Raw genomic sequence first — 27,018 nt, forward strand, 5'->3', positions numbered from 1 at the left:
AATAAATTGCAATCACGAAAAAAAAGGATTTATTAACTTATCACTGTGCATGTTCAACAAGTCAACAAATGGGGTGCATATCTACCCATTTACGCATAGTGCTCAAACAAAAAAAACGGCACACAATCGAATGTTAAAAAAGGAGGAAGAATGAGTACCCTGTGAGAAGTTATCTAAAGTGTAGACGCCCTATGCGATACGATAAAACAAAAAAAATAGGGGAACTCCCAAAGCATGACCTTTATCACGTCATGCCCAGGTCTCAACTTTTTATGGTGCTATTTTTACATCACTTTTGATGTTCCCCCATTTGGTAACCATTAATTAGTGTTCACTACAATACTGTCTAATTTCTTCATAATTTACGGAGCACTTCTCCCTAATTTCTTTATCACTGGAAAACTTAAGGAGAAAGTACTCCCTTATTTTATTTACGTCATTTGCAAAATTGTAAAATACGCGGAAGTTCCTTTTGGACATTTCTTCGTCGCAGCTTTTAAAGTCGAGATAATTGCTGTCATCCAAGGGCGAGTTCACGTTACTCCTAAAATAATCCATAACGTACTGAAAGAACCCTTTCCTTTTTATCTCAACGAAATTTGACACATTAATGAAATTCTCCTTTTTGTGTAATTTGCTCATCCTAAATGTGTCATTGCGCAAAGTTCTCTCTTTTGGTTGCTTATTCTTAGCCAACCGAGAATTCGCTGCCAGTTGCACACTTGACAATTTCGCAGGCGCCTTGTGGGAATAATTGCACATGTATGAGTTCGCATTGTCAACTTCGTCGCTTTTGCTAGAAGACTCGTGAACTGTTTTATATTCCTTAAAAATTGTCTTCTTGGAATTTTTTAAAATATCATTCATTTTATTCAAAATTATTTTGGGGCAATTAATTAATTCATCGAATATTTTTATAATTTTGTATTTTTTGTCAAAGCATTCCATTCCAGAGGTTAGCTCATCCGTTATGGATGCATACTCTTGGTCGAACGTAAATATGGTGTTATTTATGATATAATACTCCTTCATGGATTCGAGCTTTTTCACCATATCAGACATTCCAATGTTCATCAGTTGAAATATCACATATTTTACAAAGGTGCATATATGTGCCTCCAGTTTTTCAACATCCTTGTCAAAACTCTGAATAATGAAAAGCAATCCACTTAATCCATAACGCGTGAAAAATGGTTTTACTTCAACCATGTAACCATCATTATATCTTAGTTTAGAAACTTTAACAAAGTCGGATGATATTAAATCAACGATAATGTTAATTAAAACGTCGCTTAACATACTTTCTGATTCGATTGTGTAGGACACTATTATTGAGCTGCTCCCATTTTGAGACATATTGGGTATATTTATTTCGACATCTTCATTATGAACTAACTTGCTCGTGTAGTATGTGGATTCGCTTCGTCTTACAACTCCATTGGTCACTTTCTTTATGAATGACTCCGACATGTTGACTAAGTATTCTATCCCTACCCCGTTGTGAGATACTTGAACGGAATCTGCTACAAACGCCTGTTCTCCGAGCTTTTCTTGCGTATCCATCCTGTTATCTCGCTTCTCCCACTGTGAAGCGCTGTCCCCATTGTCAGCATTCTGGTCAGTGTAGCTAGTTGTATTTTCGTTCTCCTTTTCCGTCGTCATTGCAACATTTCCATATATAAATATGCTACCATAATTTCTATGAAAAAATTCAACTACATATTTGGTGTAATCGTTATATGAGGGATAAAAAAAGTATGCGCTTAAAAGGTCATCCATTTCTTTGTCCGTTGGCTCATATTGGTTAAATAAGGAATGCATAATTTTTAACGACTTTTCTGCTCCCAGTTCTCTGCTACTTCTCACGTACATATTTAACTCATCATAAGCATCGGCAAATTCTTCTTTGGAGGGGGTTTCTTTCACTGATAAGAGATCCCCTAGTTTGCTGAACAATTCTGCGAAATAATAGCTGTTACTGTCCACGTGTACAGTGTACGATTCTGCGTTCTGCTTGATATGCACATTTACCGAACAGCTAGCATAATCAGTGAGGAATAGTTTTATTTTTTTCTTCAAAATTATAATGTGTATACGGGAAAAAATAGCTTCATAAAAAGTGAACTTTTCAGAAGGGAAATAAAAAACGAAATCCGCTTTCACTTTTGGAGCATCTGTTAGACCTCTTTTAAAATAAACATTGTACCCATAGGATGATTTAATCAAACAAGGCATGCTATACAAAACGCTAGCTCTGAACTCATTCTTATTTTCCTCAGACACAAACATTGGTTTAGTGTCCGAAAATTTAAAGTTTTCTCTATTGTTGTATGGGACACAGAAAAATGATTCTTCATGTAAAACGTTGTTATGGTCAAAGTTGTTGAAAGGGCAAACATTTATTTCTGGAAGTGCAATATTTACATCGTTTGTAACTCCCCCTTCACCAACCAAATATGGATTTTCCCCTAAAGCATACGTTATGGTAGTGTTCGGAATTTGACTCTGATCTGTTAAGCTGAATACATCTACAACATTTATAATATTTAAATTATCATTTCTAATTAGAGATCCCACCAAACTTGTTATTTTAATGTGATTGCGAAAGTCATTTTTATGCTTGTCTTCAATTAAAGTATTAATGGTTAAAAGGGAAGATGGGTCATCAGCGTGAAGCAGCAATCTATTCGAATAAATTACTAAATCATTAAGGCTTACATTAACATTATCACTGTTAAAATTCAAATCGGTGACCAATGCCTTCTCCCTGTAATAGTCAAGGATGTATTTACTTATACCTTTATCTAAACTATCACGATCAAATAATTTGCTTGTTTCGGTAACGAACACGTTGCATATGTGTATCAAATGAGCGAGGTTACTTTTCCCCCTTTGTGTTAATTTTACCAATATTCCGAAATTCAAATAGTACTTATTACATATGCTGGTAACCTCCAAATCATAGACATATTTATTTTCCACAGATATTTTATAATAAAATCCGTTCCTTCTGAAGTCAGAAAATATTTCACGTAAAAATGTCATTGATCCAAACTCTTCAACTTTTTTACACAACTCAGCATTAGTTCCGGAGCTCCAGTACAGGTAAAGTTGATCCCCCCATTCTTCCTTTTTTAATATTTCAACATACCTGCTCTTCTGGTTTAAATCAAGCGAGTAATGAAGCTCATTCATAGATTGAAGAAACGCAGCTTCCTTTTCATTTCGCCCCTCCATGTAGATGAAATTTGCATCATTGTAACTGTCTTTTTTCCGATTAAAATTTATCCCTTCTGATTCCATACGATTAATTTGTTTCTCTATAACATCCCCATCAATGGGGTAGCTCCCATTTTTTATCTTTCCAAATATGTGGACAACCATATTTTCAACATCTTTCATGTTGTAGTGATCGGGAGTATTTACCTTATTTCCTAGCAGTATTGTCAGTGACATATTTCTTGGCTGATAACATTTTTTATGAAATTCAGTCAAAATGTTTTTTATGCTTAGCCTATTCTTTAAAACGTTTTCGCACAAGGTGGTGTAGTTTCCATTGACGAAAAATTTCGAATACTTAAAATCTGTGATGTACTGACTAGCATTTTTCAGGCAAGATTCAGGATTATTTTCTATAGAAATGTATTTATTATTAATTTCTTTAACTTCATTTTGTATATGTTCTTCAGTAAATACAGGGTAAAACAAATTTTCTGCAAATAAATTAAGCAAATGGTAAATGTCTTCAGAATGGGCAGTTGCATAGTAACTAGTAAAGGATTCACTAGTATAGCTGTTATATTTTGATGAATACTTTCCCAATTCACTTAATAGAGTTGTATTTCTTTTTTCAGATTTATAAAAGATAGCATGCTGCAATAAGTTAGAAATTCCTGGAACTTCATCGAAATCGTCATACCCTCCGCAGTCAACCGATATGGAGAACCCCCCTCTTGAGGAATATTTATTTATTATTCCTAATACTTTAAAGTCATTACTTTTCAGCTTGAAGTATTCATATTCGTTTCTGTCTTTAGCACCTTTTCTTAAAGTTACCTTTTCGGAAAAGATATTTTCATTGTTTTTGTTTATTTTGTTTAAAATTTCATTTTCGTCATATTCAGGGGAGCCATCAGTTAATTTACGGTATGCGCTTTCATGGAATTGCACTGGTTTTATATTTTGCAGCATGTCTTTTTGGGAATTCGTAACGTGTGTACCGAATTTTTCTTCAGAATGGGCATTTTTTAGTTCATTTTCTTTTTTATCTAACCTGTTACTGGTCAAATTTGTGGACTCATTCGATTGGACACCTTTATCGATGGTGTCTTTCGATATTTTACTCTTTTCACTGTTTGTTTGTCCGCTATTTAACCTTTTCTCATCATTAGCTTCTTCATTATGATTTTTAATGTTTACATCTTTTTGCAGAGATTCCGATTTTTCTATATGCGTGTCACCCGTTTTTTGTAGGTAGTTATTTATATTGGGGGATCCCCTAATGTCTACACTTTGTTTTCCACTGCTATTTGTTAAATCATCATTGTTAGTAGTCCTTGTGTTATCCCCCTTTTTGTTTACTTTATCCTTGTCAAAATTTTTCCCTAATAGTTCATCATTCTTTAGTTCAAACTTTTCATTTTTAACGGACGAATTCTCATTGCTTGTGTCATTCTTCTGTGAAGTAGCAACCTCTTTTTTGTTGATATTCACACTTTCAGTTTCAATGTCTTCCTGTGTTTTTTCACTCTGCGTGTTTTTCGATGTGTCTTCATTGGCAAAATTACGAAGGAATATGGATTCATTTTCTGCATTTTTTCCTTTTTCCAAATTGTCTTTATTTTTGGCTATTGAGTCATAATTAAGCCCGAATAGTATTGCTCCTAATTCATCATCGTTTAATCCATAATTATTCTTGCCATTATTTAGCGCTTTTTGACAGCTTGAACTTTCTTGATAAAACAGAAGTAACAAGAACAAAATGTTAATAACTGAACATTTTGTAATTGCCATTATATGTTTCTTTGTATCTACACAAATTATTTGCACACAAGGTTATATTTGCTCATTTAAGCACTACAAGGAAACATCATGCGTGTATTTTTCAGAAAAGCATCAACAGTGCAATAATTGAACATCTGTTTACGCATAAATAATCCGGAATGTATATATTTCGCCCTTTATTGAAACTGCTTCAAGAAGGCTATATATACACATATAAACACAAAAATACAATAAAAAAAAATGAAAAATGAATAAAAGTGCAAATAAAATGAAAATGAAGGTGTCTACACTTTATTTATATTTTTTTATTTTCAGTCTTAATTATTGAAAATAAAATTATGAATGTTCATACATTTTTTAAAAGACGTAGACATTTTATACTTTTAAAAAATAAATAGCAGTTTGCTCATTCTGGAAGCTAAATCAGCATGTAATGTAGAATACAGTTATATGGTATATAGCGTATAAAAAAGTCATATATATGGAAATATGCATCTTACGAAATCAGCAAAGAAAATAAAGAAGATCATATGAATATTTCACTTTTCTATATTCAAATGCACACACAAAAAATGGCTAGCTGTAACACTATTAAACCTTTTTCAATAAATAAATTTTTTTTTTTATGAATCGTTCATGTATTTTTTTAAAGTGTTCACAGAACAGTTTAGAGCTAGTTAAAGTTTTTGGAATGTCACACATCCTTTTTACTTATGTAATAATAATGTCTACAGCTATACAGCTAAAATGTATGTAAAAAAAAAAAAAAAAAAAAAAATGACGTTTAAGTTTGGCGTGTCAGCTGAAGAAAGGATGCGTTAAACAATAACCTTCACAAATGTGAGAATATCAGAAGCGAAAATATTGATTATTTTCTCATTGTTCTCAGCATCGTTCATATTTTTCGATCTCGGTTTTGTTTCTTTTTTGCAATTAACTGATACATGTGAATATCTTCTTTTTAGACAGCATATTTTTTATGATGTTATTTTAAAAATGAAAGCACTTCAAGCTTAAGTATTTATAAGTTTCCTTCGTGTAGTGGAACACATGGTTTCTTATGAACAAAAATATACGGTTGAAGTTTTCATGAAGAAAATTAGTGAAACTTTATATGCTACCTTAAAATTGCAAATCCTAAATGGTACCGTGTTCATATGCAGCATTTTGGGGGGTAATTAAGAAAATTTAAAGTAGAACAGCAGATACCTTTTCCTTTATTCATTTTATAAAACCATATTTTTCCTATACACATTAACAACTTTTTTTTAGTGTTTAACAGAGAAGTGGGTTTTTTCATTTTATAAAACTGAATGGAGGTTTTTTTACCCTTTGTATAAAGCTCCCTCATTTCAGTGTTCTTTTCCATTAAGCAGACACATCAAAAAATACTTAGTTCCTAACCTTTGTTTTAGGAAAGAAATCCAGGTATATATGTAAAACAAAAGAATTTAACAGGTCATGTCTTCCTACATATTATATTTCTTTATTATTTGTTGAATCCATGGGTTCATCTCTTATGTCATATGGCTAAAGCTTATTTTTTGTCAGCTGTTTTACATTTTTTTCAGTCAAATCATCAAATAAAAAAGAACATACGTTTCATCATTTAAGAAGAAATTCCTATGTTTTCTTGTGAGATTTCATTGAGGTATCCCATTCGCTGATTATTGCACATCTATGGGCAAAAAATATTTATTCAAAAATTTAGAAAAGTAGTGAAATTAATAGAATGTGAATCCGCTTGGTTATTTTTTTGTCTAATAGATAATTTATTGATATCCAAAACTACACTTATATTCTATGAAAATAGTTCTAAGATTGATTAGACATGTGTTTTTCACACCAAACACAATAAAAAGAAAAGATTGTAATTACGTTTTTCATGATGTAAAAAAGAGAAATACGTTCAATGGGCTGGTTCAAAAGAATGGAGTTATACGATCATACTATGTATTTATAAAATTTTAAAGTGTCACGTCTGGGACATGCCGAATGCGTAAATCTATATATATACTAAGGAAGAACTTTCTCTTACGTATCTTTTAACAATTAATATAGTGTTTCATATAAAGAATTTTTTTTTATGGATGTTATAAGGAAATACAAAAAGACAATGAAATAGAAAATATATAGAATAAATTTTATTCTATTAAAGCATTTTTACTTTTAAAACAATTAGAGATATTCTATAAATACTTAGAAGTATGGTCAACATATATGTGATAAGCTGTAGACTCTTTTATTTATAGAATTAAAGTCATACGCATATGGATAATGTCTGCTTTATAAAATATGATAAATAAAGTTCTACACATTTTCTGAATGTTATTGCATTTTCCTATTTTAAGTGGTAAGGATATTGTAAATTCCTCTCTTCAATAGGTTGAATAAAGTGGAAGTTACCTGCATACTACAATACAAATATTGCTTGAAATATAAACTCTGAACTAAAGACCTGCAAAATACGTTAATTCTTTTTTACACAGGGATACGCATTATATGTTTAGTATAACAAAATTTAAGTGTACTTTAAAAAATTTATATAAAAAAATTGTTTTCAGAATGAGCATGAAACATTACATCAAAAACAACACAAGTATGAATGAATAGATGAGATGGTTCGTCTTTACAGAAAAATTATTTTATTATAATTCCAATGTCACATTTATTAAGGCAAATATATTATAGACAAAGAAGTAAAAGAAACATGGGAAATGTATGACGTTAAGGAAGAGTTTAAGCAACATTTGTCAAAATTCTCTTACTGAGAAGGCACAACAAAGCATGTTTATTACGTATCCATAGAAGAATGGCACTTTTCACAAAAAGTTCTGTCTATTTCTAATACGCAGGAAAAGGGTAATAGACAGCTTTTTTTCTTTTTCAATTAAGTTTGAGCATTTGATTTATTGTTATTTTTTCCTACAACTGACAAATCATTTATAAATATTTATGTGAATATAATACGGTGGATACACTCTATTTTTGCGTTTAATGATATTTTATAAAGTATTCTAAAAAGAGAAAGTATAAGATATAAATGAGCATATAGACACAATTTTACGTTTCATTAAAAATAGTAACATAACTGAACATGTTAAGAAATTATTCATCCACACCATATCATCAGTTAGAATAGAAAGTGTTAGAAAATGTAACACTAGCGTTTTTCAAATTGAGATTTAATTTGTTGTAGGACAATGAATTTTGAAATAGTTCAATTATAAGAATTACTTGAAATAATTGGGGGAAAAGATTAAATTTATTAATACCATTAGAAGATAATCATGAACATAGTAATTAAGACAACCCGTTAACAAAATTCGGATATAGTATATCATGCTTATGGAGCACACAAGTAAAACATAATTGGACAAGTAAATAAAACTTACAGGTGATAAGAAAAATTGATCTGAACTCTGATAAGTGATGTCTAAGTAACCGTCATTATTTTGCGAGGAATAAGTGAATAAGATGTCTTAGGTCATATATATATACATTTAAGTATACACAACAAGCACATGAAGCGCATCAGGTCAGTACAGAAAAAGGGGCATTTAAAGTTACACATGGTAATAAAAGAAAGTCATCGTAATATTCCAGAAATATAGAGCATATAAAAATACGCAGTAAGTATTTTTCTAGAAAGTGCGATGCAGAATTCATGAACTCAATATATGTGGATACCCTAGTAACAATAACTTATGTTGCTATTTCTTATACGAATTCATAATAAACGTAAAGACACAAATGTTTTAACATATAGGAAAAACGTAAAACGCAATTTATATGATAATTAAAAAGTATAAGTTAAATATAAAATAGATTCAAGTGATTAATGTGTTATTTTATTAAACATAATTACGTTACCTAAAAATGATAAACATTTTGAATTAAAGATGAATATTATTATTGTATAACTATAATTAAACAAAACTAATATATAAAAATAATGCTCAGCAATTATTTAATTATTATAATTTCCCTTATTCTATTACTGAAATAAATTTAAATTAATTAATATATTATTTTCTTAATATAGCTTAATTTAATTTATTATTTTTAAATAAATGCTAAAAATTGCCACTTTATAATTTATTAAATATATTATAATATTTAATTTCTTAAAAAACAATTTTATTAAGTACAAAATTATTTAATAATAATAATAATAATAATTAAAATATATTTAATATTTTATAGAATTAATTGGTTATAAAATTATTATTTTTCGCATTATATAATTAAATGTTTTATTTGTCATATATTAAATTAAAATAATTAAATATTAAAATTATATATAAATGCTTATAAAATTAAATATTATTTATTAACATTTTATTTGATTTATTTAATATAATTATTTATAAAATTATTATAATATATATATTAATATTTATATAATATATATAATAATTATTACAGAAAATTTTATTATAATTGTATTAATTTAATTATAGTATATAATATTATTAATTTATATATACTATTAATTATTTATTTAATTTATTAATTATATTATATTTATTTGAATGTATATAAATTATTATGAATTATTTTATTATTTAAATAATTTATTAAAAATAATTATTAATTAATTACAAATAAATGTATTTAATTTATTATTATTAAATAGTATTAAATATTTATAATAAAGAAAAAAAAATATATTCCTTTCAATTTAAATAACATTAATAATAAATGCTTTAAATAGATAATTACTATATAATAATATTTTAATATAATTAATTTAGTACTCATTTTATTTATTGAAATTAATTTGTTATTATATATATAAATTAATTATTATATATATCTTTATATACTTAATAAATTTTTTAATATAATATATTATTTATTTTTAGAAATATAACATTTAAATAATTAAATTAATTAAATTTACATCAAATTTATTCATTTTAATAAAACCTGTATTAATAGAATTAACTTTTATTAAAATAAATATTAAATTATAAAATAAATATTAATATAAATATATTTATTTAATAAAATAAAATTAAATATATTTTAATTATAATTAAATCATAATTTAATATCTTGTTAATCATTATATGGAAATATTATTAAAATAATTAATATTATACATAATATATTAATACTGATTAATTAAATAAATATTTATTTATTTAATATATATCTTGTATAATATAAAATTAAATTTATTTAATATTTATATTTATTAATTAAATTATTCTATTATTTAATTATTTTATCTTATATTAACATTAATTTAATAAATTAATATGTATAATTTTGTAATTTCATTTTAATATTATACATTTTTTAAGGTAATTTAATTAATTTATTATATCATACTTATAATTAATTTGTATATTTATTTCGAAATATATATTTAGTTATATTATTTTATAATATTTAAATTATTTTTTTATAATTAATAATATTATTTTAATTATATATTAAAATTAATAAGTTAAATTATATATTATATATATATTTATTATTTAAATAATATATTTTTAATTAAATAATATTTAATGTGTTATATATTTTTTAAATTATAAATTTATATTAATTATAATAATATTTTTAAAATAAAATTATATATACTATATTTATTATTGTTTATTTATTAATTATTTTTAAATAATATCAAAATTGCTATTCTAACATATTAATAATTATTATCATTTTATAATTAATAAAATAAATAATAAAATTAATTATGTCTATTATTTTTATTGTTTCATTAAATATATTTAATATTATTTAGAATTGAATAATTAATTATACTTTATTATATTGTTTTGTTTTTAATTAATTATTTTATTTAATTTATTGATTTGTATTAATATTTTATAATGTGTATTAATATTATACTTTAATATTTTCACTATTAATTTATTTATATCAGCATTATATTTTATTCTTTAGAATAATTTTATTTAATTAATTTATTTAAATATTGTTTATTTTATTAATTAATTATTATTTTTAATAATTTATAATATATAATTTTATTTTAATTTTGTTTTACGTTAATATTTATTTATTAAATTTTAGTGTGTATTATTATTTTTAATTTTATTTCACAAGTCTTAAATTATTTTTTACCTTATGTTTTTTCAGCCTATTAATATTTTTAATCAAGGTAGTATTGATTTATGGTAATTTTTGTATTTATTTGTTTAGTACAGTTATTATTTGGAGAAAGCATGCTTAAGTTTTTTTACGAAACAAATTTAGAAATTTATGTAACATTTATGTTTCATTCCTACATAAAAATAATGTTTATAAAATAACCAGTTAAATAATAAGAATAAATACTATGTGTTGTTAGGACAGCTATATGATTTTGTAAGGGAGAATGTATATATATAACACATTTTCAAGACTTGTTATAATTAGAAACGTAAGAGAATTTATGTTATATTCAGCGTTTAATATAACCGTATGCTTCACATAAAAATTAGGAGTGTAAACACATAAATTACACTTCTATAGTGCAGCTTCCTTATGTATTTGGAATAGACAGTGTTATATGCGTGCATATATATTAACTTTTGAAATTCATCATTTCAACTTTTCGCTATTTGAATTATTTTAGAGTGGCATTTCTCAAGAAAATGATGTACAAAATCGATTTATATATAACAAATTTTTATATATTATGTTCTTATAAAAAAAGTAACCAGTGCAAAAGAGTTGACATGCATTGTAAGCATTAAAATGGAATGGTATCAAATGTGTAAAGAGTAACTATTAATGGTATTGGATATGTTGTTCATCATTGAAAGATTCACATCATCCTCGTTTGAGTCTATCTCTCGAGTGTTATGACTTATGCTGTGTAGTGATTTATTCGTCTTCTTTACAATTACACATAAACATTTTATTAACATTAATATAAATTTCTATTTGAAACCCTTTAAGTGTGTATTTTTTATTAATAACAATAAAATAGTGTAGGATGTATTTTTATTTTGCTTTTTATGAAACATATTTGCAGCGTTCGCAATGAAAAGGATATTTCATTTTTTAAGTTATTGCATTATGAAGGGATAAAAATATTTGAACAAAAACACAAGTTTTGTTTTTTTCCTATCCTAAGCAAGAGAGCAGGAATTTAATACTCTTTCTTAAGAATAACAATCTTATAACATATACTACACGTAATGATGCTCACATATGTTTTATTTTTATAAAACCTACACCTAATACACACTTTATTATTGAATAATTTTCATTATTGGAGTAACCAAATAACAACAATCAGTTTAACTTCATTTCATTTGTGTTGTATCTACATTTAAAGAACCCTTACATAAATCTAAACTGAAAAGTTATATTTCGTCTTAATGTGCCCTATGAAATATCTACATTCTTAGGAGTACTGTTTTGCGTTAATTTCTTTATTGTATATTGTAGAACACTTAAATGTTTAACTATATTGTGCACAAACTTTCTAATTCATATGAATAAGAACACATCAGATTAAAAAGAAAACACAATCTCTAGTGCTAAAAATGAATTTAAATGTAAGTCTTACTAGCAAGATTAAAGCGAGGGAATGAAAATAACGTAAACCCACAATTTATGAAAATAAAAATTTATATCAAGATGAAAACATTCATAAGTATTTATTTATTGATTCATATTTTTGTATGCACTACACAGGTTTCAAAAATTTGCATCACTATATTTGTGATAATGGAATATTGTCGTACTAACAGAAAAATGTGGATACTTTTTTCAACTTACAAGTTAAGTCTTTCACAAAGGAAATGTTCATCTATGAATGTTGCATAAAAAACCATTCTTGTATGAGCAAACAGATAAGAATTTTTTTTAAGGTGAAGTTTTTAACAACGTGATCTTTCTTTTGAAAAATTGTCCGGTATGTCCTATTTGTGCATGAACAATCATATTTTTTACTTATTATAAAACGAAAAGAAGTGCATAACTATAAACACACTTTTACAAAGAACTCTGTAGCATAACAAAAAGTTATGAACTCTTGCATAATTAACTATAGAACATTTTACCTTTTATAACTTCTACAAATGAGCATCTCATTGGTGAAAACATTTTTTGCTATTTAATTTTTACTGAATTACCTTTACACTTGAATTTTCCACATGGGGACATAAGAATGAGAGTTTCAACTTTGTATAGTTTGAATTTAATATAAACAAGGTTTCGAAATACCGAAGTAAACAAAGGGTTTAGCAAAAGAATGTTTGCATATTATAAAATTTTCTGTTTTTCATTCTTTATGCAGAACACGCACTATTATTTTTCAGAACAAAATGTAAAATATTAATTGAATGCTTGAAAAATTGTATTTTTCACAAGAAAAAAATGAAAAATAATGAGAAGTTCACACTACAAATGCACGAAGTGTATACACAACTTTTTAACTATTAAAAAGTGACACTTGCTAAAGGCACAACATTAGGAATTTTAATTTGTCTTTTTAAATTTTTTTAATGCAAAGAATTTTGCTTTAAAATGCCTTCTTGTGAAAAGTGTTATTTTCTATTTAAAAATTATGCCTTTTGTTCTTAAAAATCATTCGAAAAAGAGTAACGAAGTGTAGTTAATATTAAATACAAAATTTAAGGTGTTAGGAGTAAATAAGAACTTAATAAAAAATCATGTAATTTATGGTAGTATTTTATTTACTACTGAATCGTTGTAACCATTTTTCTGCTTCTTCTACTTCACGTTTCTCCTGTTCGAGAAATTCCTGAAGGAAGGAATTAATGGTCTCCGCAATTTTTTTCTTTAGAACTGTTGATTCGTTTTCTTCACTGTAACACACAGTATCAAATTTAATGATATTTAACAAGTCCGTTTTCATTTTGTCTATCTTTTTACTAGTTTCTTCACAGGAGTTGTTATCATTTTGTCTTTGTTTCCTTTTTTCAATTACATATTCGCGATACTTATTTATTACGTTTGTATAAATTTTTTCTGATTCCGATATTTGTGGTATCTTAAAATTAAATGAGCTATAATTATATTTCTGAAAATAGGGATGCTGTAAAATTTCTGTGCACCCTTTTTTAAACCCTAACCTTTCTTCTGGATTAACAGCTATTAATTTTTCTATTAAATCTGCTAATTCAGATGACATTAAAGGTGGATATTTGATTTCTTTTTTCTTTATTTTGTTATAAATGAACCATTCGGTAGAACCATCAAATGGGACTATTCCTGTCACTAACTGGTAGATAGTACATCCAAGACTCCATAGATCCCGGGCTTTTCCACTACATTTATTAGTCAATGCCTCTGGGGGCATAAAATTTGCAGTTCCAACATAGTTATCGAACGTTTTTTTTTTTTTATAGTTTTGTTTATTTGTATCTATTGGATATTTGCTACTTTTTAAAACATGTAAATGATCGTCATTTTCTTTCGGCACAATTTTATTATTAAATTCGTACATTTCCTTGTTCTTGAGTTCTTTAAGAATACATTTTTTGGGATTTCCGTCTTTTAACCTTTTATCGATTTTTTCATTATTACTGTTGCTATTGTTGTTATCGCTGTTATCATCCTTGTCGTTGCTATTATCCGTGTCTTTATCATTATCATCTGAACATTTTCCATTCACTTTTACATCACTTAAAATGTTGCCATTTTCCGTAGGATGTTCGCGTTTGAAGTTTTCTTCTTTTACATTATTGCTATTTGTTTTTTTTAATACAAATTTACGCAATTCCGTGTCTTCTTCTGAGGGTTCGGGCTTCACTGTTTGCAATGGTACATTATCTAAATCTTTAGAAGTGCCAAAATCAATCAATTTTATTGTCCCATCTTTATTTATAAGAAAGTTTTCACACTTTAAGTCCCTATGTATTACGTTATTCTTATGTATGTATTCTAACGCGTGAACCATTTGAACTATTATGTTAACTGTTATAGTTTCATCAATTCCAACACTGCGAGTTTTTAAAAATTCCCATAATTCATAATCAGCATATTCGTACAATAAGTACACATTTTCTTTGTCTTTAAAAGTATCAATTAACTTAATAACATTTGTATGCCCTGGGACATTTAACTTTGTCATGGTATGTTTCTCTGTCAAGAGAGAATTAATTATGTTCATTCTGTTAACCTGTTCTTTCTTAAATATTTTAAGAGAGTAAGTTTTGGACGGATCATTCTTCAACTTCACCATGAAAACTTCACTAAAGTTACCACTTCCTATGTGCATATATATTTCAAAATCATCTTTGCGATATTTTCTATTCGTAGTATCTTTTTCATCTTTTATTACATTTTCTTCAATATCGTAGATGTTTTTGTTCAGTAAAAACCCTTTTTTCATTTTTTCGCCTTTTCGTTGTTATTCGAATGTGCATTAAATGACCATTTTTACACATGTTCTCGATAACGTAAATAGTAAGCAGTAAACTATTTAGCCTTTGTCTGACCAAGAAGAAAATTGTTTTAAACCCCGTATTTCACAAAGAAATATATAATTTGACTATGCTGGCTGTTAATGCTGGTGCTTGCTTAAGCTTTCAAATGTTTCGAGTGCGTGTATAAAAAGCTTTAAAACACATGATCCACGTGTTATAATCTTTTTAGCAGAATATGCTTCAAATTTTACTTTCACTAATTCAGATTTGTGAAATTAAAAAAAAATAAAACAAAACTGTTTATGCACATTTCATATTTTTCTTAACCCTTCCGTGCGGAAGCATAGTCGTACACTTGAAAAATTATTTACGCGAATTGAAAAACAGATAAAAAAAAGCAACAAACAAAACAAAAAAAATAATAATTTCTTTTTAAATATCCTGTAAATAATAACAGTAAAAATTCGCCATATAATAAAACAAACATAATTTATTAAAAAAAAAAACTTAGTACAAAAAAAACAAGAGAGCCATGGCAAAAACTAAGTTTGCTCTAATTGTTTTTGTGCATGCTTTACGTTTTTTCCTGGAAACTTCAAAAGGTTTCACGCGCATATATATATTATATATACACACAACGCGTCATTTCACCCATAATATAACCTGTAGGAATTATAATTAATCTGTCTATGTATGCGTACCTCTACACACTTGCATGCCTTTCAAAATACAGAACGTTTCTCCTCGTTCATGGTTATATGGGCCCATAGGCATTAATGTCCTCCTTTATTTGAATAAACGTGTCAAGAACCCCTAAAATTCTATCGTTTCCTTTTCCATTGGTCGTAAAAATGTTATGTAATTTCTTTATTTGTGCTAATTCTAAGTCAATGGCCTTTTTTTGTATAGCAACCCCAAATTGCTTCCACAAGTCATCATCATTAATTTTCATTTCTTGTAAATTTATTATAATGTCATATAGATGTTGGACATGTATATTGATACACTTCCTTTTTAAATGATAAAATAAATGATATAAAATTCGTCTATCTTTTATTTTTAATTTATGGATACTAGTAACAATTTCATGCATCATTGAGCTATTCACAGTGTGGTCAAGTCTTAAAAATCGGGATAATTCTAGTGCATATTCAATTACGTTTTTATTTTTTATATCATATTCTCTTAAGCACACCCAAATGCTGGTTATTCCTTGAGCTGTTATCATGATTTTATTGTTTTTTATATTCTTTATGATAAAATTGAATAAAAAGAAAAAGAAAAAAGGATCGGTTCTATTCATAATAGCATACGATTTCATGATCATGCAGATATCTTGGCTCAAGTTCTTTTTACACCCATGTATATCTATTTTATTCTCATCATAATCTTCATACGTGTTTTCCAAGCCGTATTCATGTCGTTCCATTTCGTTTCTTCCGTTCCGTTCGTTAAAATCATCCTTAGCACTGTCATATTGAGTATGGCTACCTTTCACCTGGGAATCATTTTTTGCACATTCCAGGCTTTCACATTCTGTGCCCTTTTCCTTTATATTCACACTTTGGCCGTTTATGTAATCCCCTTCATTTGTGCTATTTTTTGCAGCATCATTTAACTCTTCGTCTAATGAATTTAACAATTGATATACTCTATTTTTCAGACACACCATTTCTAAAGGGGGCAACCTGTTTATCTTAGAATATGCCCATGCTATCAGTGATAATTCATGGAGAGTCATTGTTTTAATACATGCACGCAATATCTTATTTATTTCGATAAAAAGGTCGGACAAGTAAAAGTTATTTTTTGCGTAACTCCAGGCTATTAAGCTAATCGACTTATTGTCGTAGTTTATAATGTTGTTCTTTAGCACATTTTCGTAAATAAATAGAAGAGATTTCGTGTGTCCCAAAATTGCGTATCTGCATGAAAGACAAAAAGAGGGGCGAGGAAAAAAAGAGAAATAAAGACATGTATGCGACAGAAAGCGAAGGCAGTGGTCGTCATAACAACCTATAGCTTTCTTTCACGAAAAAACGGAAATCTTTTTTAAGTCTACCTGTGCACAAGTGTGCTTATGTTTGTTCTAAAAATGTTTATGTTACTACATATGAAGTCATTATAATTGTTAAAAGTTGGCGACAGTAAGTCAACTTTTTTCATGTGGTGAATGTACGTTAACGAGGCTATAATATCCCTTTTGCTGAATTGATCTACACGGTCAGGAAGAAATTAAAGTAAATTAACATAATTAAGCATATAATAGGGAATTATATACGTACTACAAAAACAGTTAACGCGTTTTTTTTATTTGGGTGCATAATTTGCACACAGGACATGTGAGATTTGGACCCCACCCTTATTTGCGTTTTTTTCAAAATACCTTTGTTGTCATTGCAAAATCTCATGAATTCATCAAAATATACGTATTTGTTCATCAAACTTGCATAATAGGTATCATGTTTCCAATTTAAAATTTTAGAATATCGCTTTACGGTCAGTAAAAAACTCATCGTCTTGATTCTGTTTCAAACGTGTCCTTTACTCAAGTTAAAGGTGCCATTCACATTTTAATAGCCTTACGTAGGGCATCTCTCATCATACCACACACTTATATGTAGCCACAAATCGGGATTGCAATTCTCCCCCGCTATTATGGGGGGAAAACGTATTTTGCTAGAAAAGCATTGATGTGTTGTATAAATTTTTTGCTTCATAAAAATTGTTTCTACCCAAGGGGGAGAACACAAAAAAAAAAGAAAAAGAAAGATTGTAAAAAAATTAAGGCAAAACATAATATAACAAAATAAGCATGAACATGCTCCTTTTTGGCTACATATAGCCCTACACGAAAAAATGAAAACATTTGAAAAAAAATTGAAATTGTCAAGGGTGTTCAACAAAAAATGAAGCACGACGCAAAATGTGATGAAAAAAGGAAGGCTACAATAAAAAAAAAAAAATATATTTGCCTGTGTGCATATGCGTACATGTTAGCTGTTTCCAAACAGCGGTACATATAACGCGTTTTTTAATTTTCCCCCATTTCTTCTAACTATACAATTTTTAGTATATATGAGGGGGGGGGAAAAACTAAATATATCTTGTTTCTTCCTTGGCGGTGAGCTTAAACATGAACCCAAAAAACAGCATGATGACACATGTTGAGATGGCTATAACGTTAAAAGGCATGCCTGAAGGGAGAATAGAAAGTGCATATCACATGTCACGAGGTGAAAGAGGCTGAATATGTGCAGGTGCGTGTACATGTGCACATCTGCGCAATATTTCCTCGTTTTTCGTTTTCCTCAAAAACCCACTTGTGTCTGGCAAGATTATATCTATCAATAGCGAGGGGGTATATTTATACATAAACTCGTCACCTCCTTGTGAGATGTAATTTCTCTTTTGCACAAATATCCCGCTTCCTAGCAAAATGCCTCTATCTATGTCAAATTCAAACTCGAATGATCGGACTTGCACTTTGATTACTTCGAACCTGCTCCATGTATTTTGCATGGGAAGGGGATGAAAAGGGGGTAATGTCGGATGGGGGACGGTACAACATACTGCGGTGAGGCAAAACAAGTGCAAAACGGAATGCTACTACAGCGAAATGGAGTTTAAAAGGGGGAATCCAATTTTGCATTTACTCCTAATGTGTAATGTGTACTTGTGCGCAAATGTACACGTGTCACAAGACAAGCACGAGACCCACTTTTTAACAACATCAAATTGCACATGTTCGCTCTGTTCAAATAAAATGGACGTGATAATGAAAACACTACGTAGTCATTGCACAGAGATGTGCACAAAAAAAGAAACTCCATTTTTACCTCATTATTATTTCACATTGTGGGGGCAAATTGTGTTTAAAATTAATGTAGTAGAAGTTTCCATTTTTTGGTATTTTCCCAAGAGTGTCAAAATTGCTAAATTTAATGTTAAAAATTTTCATTGCATTATACCCAAAAAAGGTGAAATTACAATTTTCCATCGTTTGGCTATTTTCTACAGGACCCTTCCCCTGAATCATCATAGTGTGTATCAAGGGCGATAAATAGTAGGGCAATTTATCAACAAATAAAAAATCGCTCTTACTTTTTGTGTTTAAATTTTGAAATACATAGAGCAGCGAACTTTGTTTCTTTCTTATGTCCGCAGTAATCATGCTGTTAACCTCCTCCTTAAGAATGCGCACATTTATGTATTCCTCTAAAATATTGGGTTTTCCATTTTGCAGAATATTGTATAAGTTTATATTGTCATAGACTAAATTGATAGTTCCATATTTTTCGAAAACTGTTGTAACGACATTTTCTTCCTTTTTTTTCACAAGTATCGCAGTTCTGTCAACTAATGGACATTCATTCGGATTGTATTTACTGTTTAGCAAGTCTGCAACGTTTACGTCTTTTTTGTGATCATGTTCTGTAATGTAGTCTACATAAAGGACTATTAAATTTTCATTGTTGTCATGTAGCTCAAACCCTATGTTGCTCATCCGTTTTGATATTAAGTAAGCAGGGCTTAGTGCATTAAATAACCCACCAAAGGTTTTACATGGGTACAGTTTTTTAAGCAGAGAAAAATGTTCAATACATATGCTTTCATCAGGTAAAAATGCAAATATTTCCTTATCAACTTTTATCAAATTTTTGATTTTTATGAGGTTCGTTGCGACACCCGTGATAGACCAAATGTCGTTCATTAATTGTCGTAAGAGAAATATTTCATCTTTTGAAAATTCACCCTTTTCCTTTTCTCTATAATAGTCGCTACTCTTTTGCCTTTCTTTCAGTTCAACTGCAAGGGTAAAGCCAAAGGGGTAATTGTCCAAATATTTGTTGTTGTAATAATTCCTGTAAACGCCTCTTTTTATGTTAATCTTCAGTGACTTTACATAGTTTAGTATTTTCAGCACATTTATGGGGAGGAAATTTTCCTTATAACTTTTTCCATTAACAACCAGTTTTAGCTTCACATGTAGTAAATTATTATCTAGGGGCAGTAGATGGATGCTCTCATCTACCACGTGTGTATTTGCCAAGGATATAAAGCTTAGAATGGCGAGGCAAATGCGTTTCACGCCTTTCATTGGAAATTGTGGGGTTCCAGGAAGCACACCAAAACAAAGTACGGTATGGCTAAGCAAAACTGAACAAACAGCTTTATCTCTTCCTATTTTGCAATTTTTACGCCTTTCACCCCTTTCAAATCGGAAGAGCTGCTGATGTGTTCTCAACTATTTTGGGCTTTATTTCCCGCACATATGCCGCAAAATTGCATTGTGTAAAATTCAAAAAAAAAAAAATATATGAAAATTTTTATGTCAGTGAATTGTTTCACTAGCACATGTGTTTATTTACAATGTGGAGAAAAATTTAACTTACAAAAAAAAAAAAAAAAAAGGACAAATATAGGGATACGAAAAATAGCATGTATATTGTATTTTCCTTTTGCGTATATTTGTGCGTTCACCCTATAGAATATTTATGCTGCGCAATGTGTGCCAAAAAAATGCAAAAAAAAATTCTTAAGATTTGAAGAAGGCTACTTATGTACCCTAAACCTTCTTCTGTGTAAGAATCTTCTGACGGTTTTCCGTTTTGCCTTCTTCATATTTTTGCTTGGCTTTATATTCAAATTGTTATAGTATTCCACGATTTCTGCTATGTCGGAAAAGTTTTCTTCATTAACAAGGCCAATCTGAGAAGGTAAGAAAAGGTGATTTTTTTAAAATTAAATTTGCAACAAGTGCTGTGGTGAGGAGATAAAAAGAAAAAAAAAAACATAATAACAAACTGCTGAAAGAAAAAATAAACGAAGGGGATAAGCGAATACGCATTTTTAACGCAACAACTTACCTTCTTATACAAATTTTTATTCCGTTCACTTAAGTGTTTGTCTATGTAAGGGTGGCAAAACCTGTTTTGCATTTCCGTCGAATTAACCATTTTTATATAAGGGGGGTAATACCAATAATTAAACGCTAGGTGGACTGTAAAGAATGAGGGATACATGTAAAAATTCAGCACGGATGAAAAAGAGTTCGAAATGGTGCAGCAGCGTGGTGCTGCAGCAACTGGACATGGCAATGGCGTAGATATCTCCCTATTGGGTGCAAACAAATGTTATACATTTTTCACTTGAGAAGGACTTCACTTCGTGGAACCACCCACAGGGCAAGTACACTGTTAAAAAGGGGAAGAGTAAAAACCGCAAATGGGAGTCTACGTAAGCGTACATTAGTATACACGTATGTGTGTACGCATGTATGCATGCAAGTGTGGTGTGGGTTTATGCCTGGTTTATTTTTATCACGGTCATATAAAACTTATCATTGTTACATATGTGCTCATTTTTTTTTTACATATGTCACCCTCGTTCACGTGGACGTCGATGTACTTTTTTCCTACGTCTGTGTTATCGCTGAAAATGTCATCTTCTAAAAATGTAAAAAAAGAAAAACATTTTAATGTCATTACTTCGTGTGGTAAAAAAATGGGCACGAGTAATTAACAAAGAAGGAAAAAAAAAAAAAAAAATCAGTTAACCATAATTCCTCGCAACTGTGTTAAGAAGGCAGAAATGGCTTGGAATATCATCTCTCGTATTTGGCTTAGGTTTAAATTTGTGCTTGCGCAACTTGTAATTTAGGATATTGTCTTCTAATTTATTTAATCTATGGAGGAGGAAAAAAAAAAAAATTAAGTATGGCATTGTTAAACAACGGTTTGCCAAGTGTGCCCTTCATTTTGTTTATTCATTTTATACGTACTTTTGCTCTGCCTTATTTATAGAATTTTCTATAATTTTATCTTCCAGCATTTTGTCTAACGGTGAAAATGGGGGGAGAGGGGGTAATTAAAAACTGCATCATTGCAGGGTAGATAAACGTGTAATTTTGGTCCGTAAATGAATTCTTTTTTGTCACCTTTTTCGTTTAAATGGTCAGTCATTGCGCTAATGTGGAGGTACACCTTATCCATTTTTTTTTTGTACACATCTAAGAAGTTCGATCCTGCGGGGTGGGGGGCACACAGAACGCACTCACGTATGTATACACGCAGTTAAGCGTGTCATTTGGATGGCGGTAAATGGACGTCTACCCTTCACGATTTCTTTCCGTTTACATTCTTTAACACATACCGTCACTTCTTATAAATGGGGAGTAGGTAATTAGGCCATTGGTATGAACACGGTAAATATTTCCTATTGGCGGGTTATTTAAATTGGGGTAATTAAAATGATGGAAAAAGGAAGTATTTGTCACTGTTTACAATAAATCCTTTAAAAGGTTAAATGGCTTAGAAAAAATTGGAACGAATATACATGCGTATATATATATATATATGCATACCGTTCGTTTTCAAATGAGGAGCAAAATCGGGGCTATATATCCTAAACACTTTCCTGCCTAAATGAAGAAAGAGGGGCGAAATGTCGATAAATCGTTAAATTGGATGTGTTAAAAGGAAAGGAGGAATGCGTAGAGCACACAGAAGCATGTATAACCTTTTAGTAGTACATATATGTTGTCGTGGTAATCATGGTGTAGAAACGTTTTTAAATCTTCATCTGCGTTGTTTCCTAGCCACACATTGTACTGGTAAATTTCCAAGTTGCTAAAAGTTGCGTATGTGGGGGACACATATATGTGTATGTATATAGCGTCAGGGGTGAGAAATGACAAAGGGGACGCCGTAAGCGTAAAGATGCTAGATGCAGCACCGGGATGGACAAACAAAATGTGGCCCAATTTCCTTACCCCATTATTTCCAGTTTCTTTGGCAGAAAATTTATCATCTGCCGAGTCAACGCGTTACAAAAGTCAGAGGGGAAATATGCATTCTCTTTTATATACTGTGTATTTAAGTAATAATCCGTATTTCCTTCCTCTAATAATGACAAGAAGTCATGAAATTTCATTTTTTTTTTCTCGCCTATCCCGAACGAATTTGAAATCTTTTGTTCTAATTCGACAGGGACATTTTCTATATTTTCCCTCAAATATTTTATGTCGATGTTACACCTGTTTTTGATTACGCATTCACTAAAAAAAAAAAAAAAAAAAAAAAAAATAGTGCGCAGATATTTTACAAAATAAAAGAGCATAACTGGAGTACGTGCAATTTGACTAATTATACACAGTACGTCTTTTCTTTTGACGCACTGGAATTTATAAAAATGGGACATAAACGGTTATTAGCACCTGTTCAGTAGACACGGTTTTCTTTTTAAGATGTATTCCAGGTAAAACTGCTCAGCGCTTATGTCTCCATCGATTCTGTCAATTTTGCTTATTTTATTTTTGTGGAAGCAGAACCTGCAGGTTGGCGGTGCCGTGTGGGTATGAATACGTATACGTGTGCATATGTATATATATGTGCATTTGCATGTGCATGCTATGCGCCCGTGGTCGCATGACACAGTGTTGTAGTAAGGTTTACCCCGCGTAATTATTTTTTAAAGTCATTTTGCAATTTTCACAGGGAAGAAATTATATTTTTAAAAAGGAACCCTTTTGTGTTCTTATGGAGTTAGAAAAGTGAAAAAACTGTTCATTGCTATCATGCGGACGCGAAAGCTTCCTGTATTTTTTTATTATCTCATTATATGTACTATTGACTTGACTGCCATGTGCCACATGTAAGACTATGCACACATGGATGTTAATACATGCCGGAAAGCCCTCGCACAAGTAAAAATTGACGGAAATTTAAACAAAAGGGGTATTTTACTTGAAAATAAAAAATTAATCCATTCGCGTTATGCTTGGCAAGCCAGTTGGCAAGAAAAAAGGGGGAAAAAAAAAAAGAAAAGAAAAGGGTTACATAAACAATTCGACAATTAAACAGAATTAAAAGTACACAAAATGATATACTTCTTCAAAATGTAAAATAAAATGTTTTTGAAACAGTGCAAATGTTTTTCCAGATGGGAAAAGTTGCCATTGCGAACAGAAATTTTACACTTCGACAAATATTTTTTACGCCTCATTCTGTTGAGCAGTACAATGAAGCGCCTCCTAATCCGTAAAAGTGGCAGAACGCATGGTTTCACCTTTTTTTTTTTTTTTTTTTTTTTTTTTCATGCTTATTTGTGGCCAGTGGTGAAAACAATCAAGGCCCAAATTTCACCAGCCTGCGCAGTAGCAATGATTTGTGCTAAGGACCATTCTACCGCGCAGTGCGGAGCGCAATTCTTTATACGTACCCCTACCACCATTTCGGTATTAAAATAATTCAAAGCGCGCATTTATTCAATTATGGACAAAAGTCGCTTTTTTTGGTGGGATTTTTTTTTTTCTAACTTTTTTAAGTTTAAAATATTTTTAAAATTATTTTATTTTGCTATATTTATGCGTATGTTATTTCATTCCAATTTTTTATCATACTTTTTTGGTTTAAAAAATGGCATAATAAAAGGGCGCCACACGATGCCCACTGCGATGTCCGCGCGGCGCCTTTTGATGCTCTCTCAATTCATATGTTCAAATTCATTTGCGTCCTATTTGAATTTTGGTCTCAACCCTGGAACGCGGAAGGGGCATGATTTATGATAATTATCTTTTCTATTTACACCAAAGGGGGAAAGACCATGCGGCGGACTGGCACCAAAAAGGAATATATTTATATTGCATATATATACATACGGTATAAGCGCATGCAAGTATGCATACATATATGTACATATTTCTTACATATATAATATATCCGCTCATGCATGTAACGTACTTTTTTGAATGGACTTTTTTTCCCTCGCGTTCAGAAGCAAATAGGAAGGACATATATAGAATTCACCTACGCATGGTTGCCCTCCTTTTTCATAAAAAAGAATTATTACCATTTCGGTATGCCTGCTTCTTCTTCTTTCGTTTTCGCGCAAGTGGCCAATTTTTTATCACGCGTAAAATCGAATAAAAAAATTAGTACAGCACGGGGCTGCCTATATATAATTACAATTATATTACTTGCAATTTTTCTATTTTTTAATTATTCTATTTTGAGTTAAATCATCTAATTCTGTTATGCCATTTTTAAGGAAATTACTGAATGCAGGCAAGACTCTGAAGAATAAAAAGTGATACTCGAAAAAATGTTTCTTGTTTCATTGTTTGATTCGCCTTTTACGCGTTTTACGCTTTTTGCGTTTTCTTGTATTTTAGGCTAAACTATTTCCTTTTTTTTAAAATGTTATGCAGTGAACCCCGCAGTACAGTATCATTGCAGTGAAGGGGTCATTCTTTTACCTTATTTGCATCCTTTTGATGAGCTTTGCGTTTTGTACGCACGAAGAGGGGCGCATACATATATACGTAAAATTGTATGCTCAATTGTATACTCAATAGTACACGTAGTATATACACGAATGTACAGCATTATGCGTATGCCTGCGTACATATGTACATGCGCTCGAGGGAAAAATGACAGGCACTATTGAATGCATTTCCATCGGACTTATCTCTTTGCTTTTTATAAAAATTTGTGCACTTTTTTACAAAACCCAAAATGAAAGAGAAAATGTAAAGGGAAAACAAGATGCTGGACGTACGGGAGCTGCTGGTGATGGTTCCAGCCCGGAGCCAAACGTAAAAGTCGATGTCATATGCGACATAACGAACAATTTCGGAAGGCATTATGTGAAAGAAGTTATTAGAAGGAAAAACGTCATAGGCATAATTCCTGTATACAAAAATTACAATAAGGAATATCTGGACATCTCCATATTTAACAGTTTTATGGCCCAATTGTTTAACTTCCTAAATATGCGAAATGGGAAGTTAATACTAGCAAATGAAGATAATTGCGTGATAAACTTTCTACAGAAAGAATTAAATATGGAAGAGTGTGATAACGATGAGGAGGAAATATTGCTGGCCTCTTGTATTATCATCAACGACAAGGTGTCCATAGTTGTCTGCGTCATTAATTACGAAGCAGACATGGAAAAACAACTCAACTTATTCATAGGGAAGAAAAAAAAAGACATTTTTGTTATTATAAATAATTTATTCTTAAGTAATAAGAATGACATTGTAAAAGAGAAGATGAAGAACAAGGGTTGTAAAAATGTAGAACTGCTTGACAGGAAAAGCTCATTAACTCCAGAGGCAGAAGAAGGTTGCGAAATGACCAGTTTTTTCTCCTTCTTTGACTTTTTCAACATTAAGAAGGAATATTTAACCGACTTTTATTCCATTATACAAATAAATATGAAAAATTTTTGCTATTTTTACAAACGTTTGGGAAATAATTCATTTTCGGAAACGTATTTAAATGGATACATGTATGACAATCTTGTCGACACGAAGATTTATAACTCCCTGATGGACATGTATCACGATTTAATTTCGGAAGCCATCAAAAAGGATAATAAAAAAATCAACATGAAGAAATTTTACACCTTTTATGGAGAAGAATGCGATTACAACAAAATTGTAAAATTTACCTTGATGAAGTTGGAAAACAACATGTTGTTATTTTATATATATGACATATATTCCTATGTGTACTACCAGCTAATTTTATACTTCTCGCAGAAGCAGTCCATATCATATAGGTGATTTTTTTTTTGGAAAATTTTTCCGCAATGTAGTTCTTTTTTTTAAAGTGTATATATATTGGTACCATCCCGCGTACCTTCT

General features: G+C 29.7%; 6 protein-coding genes across 6 annotated transcripts; 1 reads left to right on the forward strand and 5 right to left on the reverse strand.

Annotated features, from left to right (window-relative positions):
- Positions 1-324: 324 nt before the first annotated feature.
- On the reverse strand, positions 325-5,013 carry PCOAH_00025340 (Uncharacterized protein; the record flags this gene model as incomplete). The annotated part of the gene is made up of 1 exon (XM_020059339.1): positions 325-5,013. One exon carries the CDS (start codon positions 5,011-5,013, stop codon positions 325-327), a length of 4,689 nt encoding a protein of 1,562 aa, XP_019914923.1.
- An 8,653-nt stretch (positions 5,014-13,666) lies between these two features.
- On the reverse strand, positions 13,667-15,331 carry PCOAH_00025350 (Serine/threonine protein kinase; the record flags this gene model as incomplete). The annotated part of the gene is made up of 1 exon (XM_020059340.1): positions 13,667-15,331. The coding sequence occupies one exon, from the start codon at positions 15,329-15,331 to the stop codon at positions 13,667-13,669; it is 1,665 nt and encodes a 554-aa protein (XP_019915056.1).
- A 788-nt stretch (positions 15,332-16,119) lies between these two features.
- PCOAH_00025360 (Uncharacterized protein) lies at positions 16,120-17,881 on the reverse strand (the record flags this gene model as incomplete). Its single annotated transcript, XM_020059341.1, has 3 exons — positions 16,120-17,290; positions 17,428-17,581; positions 17,752-17,881. 3 exons carry the CDS (start codon positions 17,879-17,881, stop codon positions 16,120-16,122), a joined length of 1,455 nt encoding a protein of 484 aa, XP_019915135.1.
- Positions 17,882-18,461: 580 nt separating this feature from the next.
- PCOAH_00025370 (Uncharacterized protein) lies at positions 18,462-20,466 on the reverse strand (the record flags this gene model as incomplete). The annotated part of the gene is made up of 3 exons (XM_020059342.1): positions 18,462-18,562; positions 18,689-18,867; positions 19,205-20,466. 3 exons carry the CDS (start codon positions 20,464-20,466, stop codon positions 18,462-18,464), a joined length of 1,542 nt encoding a protein of 513 aa, XP_019914791.1.
- A 455-nt stretch (positions 20,467-20,921) lies between these two features.
- On the reverse strand, positions 20,922-24,294 carry PCOAH_00025380 (Uncharacterized protein; the record flags this gene model as incomplete). Its single annotated transcript, XM_020059343.1, has 13 exons — positions 20,922-21,077; positions 21,236-21,369; positions 21,509-21,562; positions 21,742-21,816; positions 21,926-22,053; positions 22,150-22,204; positions 22,306-22,392; positions 22,521-22,583; positions 22,732-22,788; positions 22,887-22,996; positions 23,140-23,424; positions 23,584-23,697; positions 23,822-24,294. The coding sequence occupies 13 exons, from the start codon at positions 23,845-23,847 to the stop codon at positions 20,922-20,924; spliced, it is 1,344 nt and encodes a 447-aa protein (XP_019914752.1).
- A 1,503-nt stretch (positions 24,295-25,797) lies between these two features.
- PCOAH_00025390 (Uncharacterized protein) lies at positions 25,798-26,937 on the forward strand (the record flags this gene model as incomplete). The annotated part of the gene is made up of 1 exon (XM_020059344.1): positions 25,798-26,937. The coding sequence occupies one exon, from the start codon at positions 25,798-25,800 to the stop codon at positions 26,935-26,937; it is 1,140 nt and encodes a 379-aa protein (XP_019914889.1).
- Between the last annotated feature and the right edge of the window lie 81 nt (positions 26,938-27,018).

This window comes from Plasmodium coatneyi, chromosome 9, assembly GCF_001680005.1.
Source record: "Plasmodium coatneyi strain Hackeri chromosome 9, complete sequence".
NCBI lineage: Eukaryota > Apicomplexa > Aconoidasida > Haemosporida > Plasmodiidae > Plasmodium > Plasmodium coatneyi.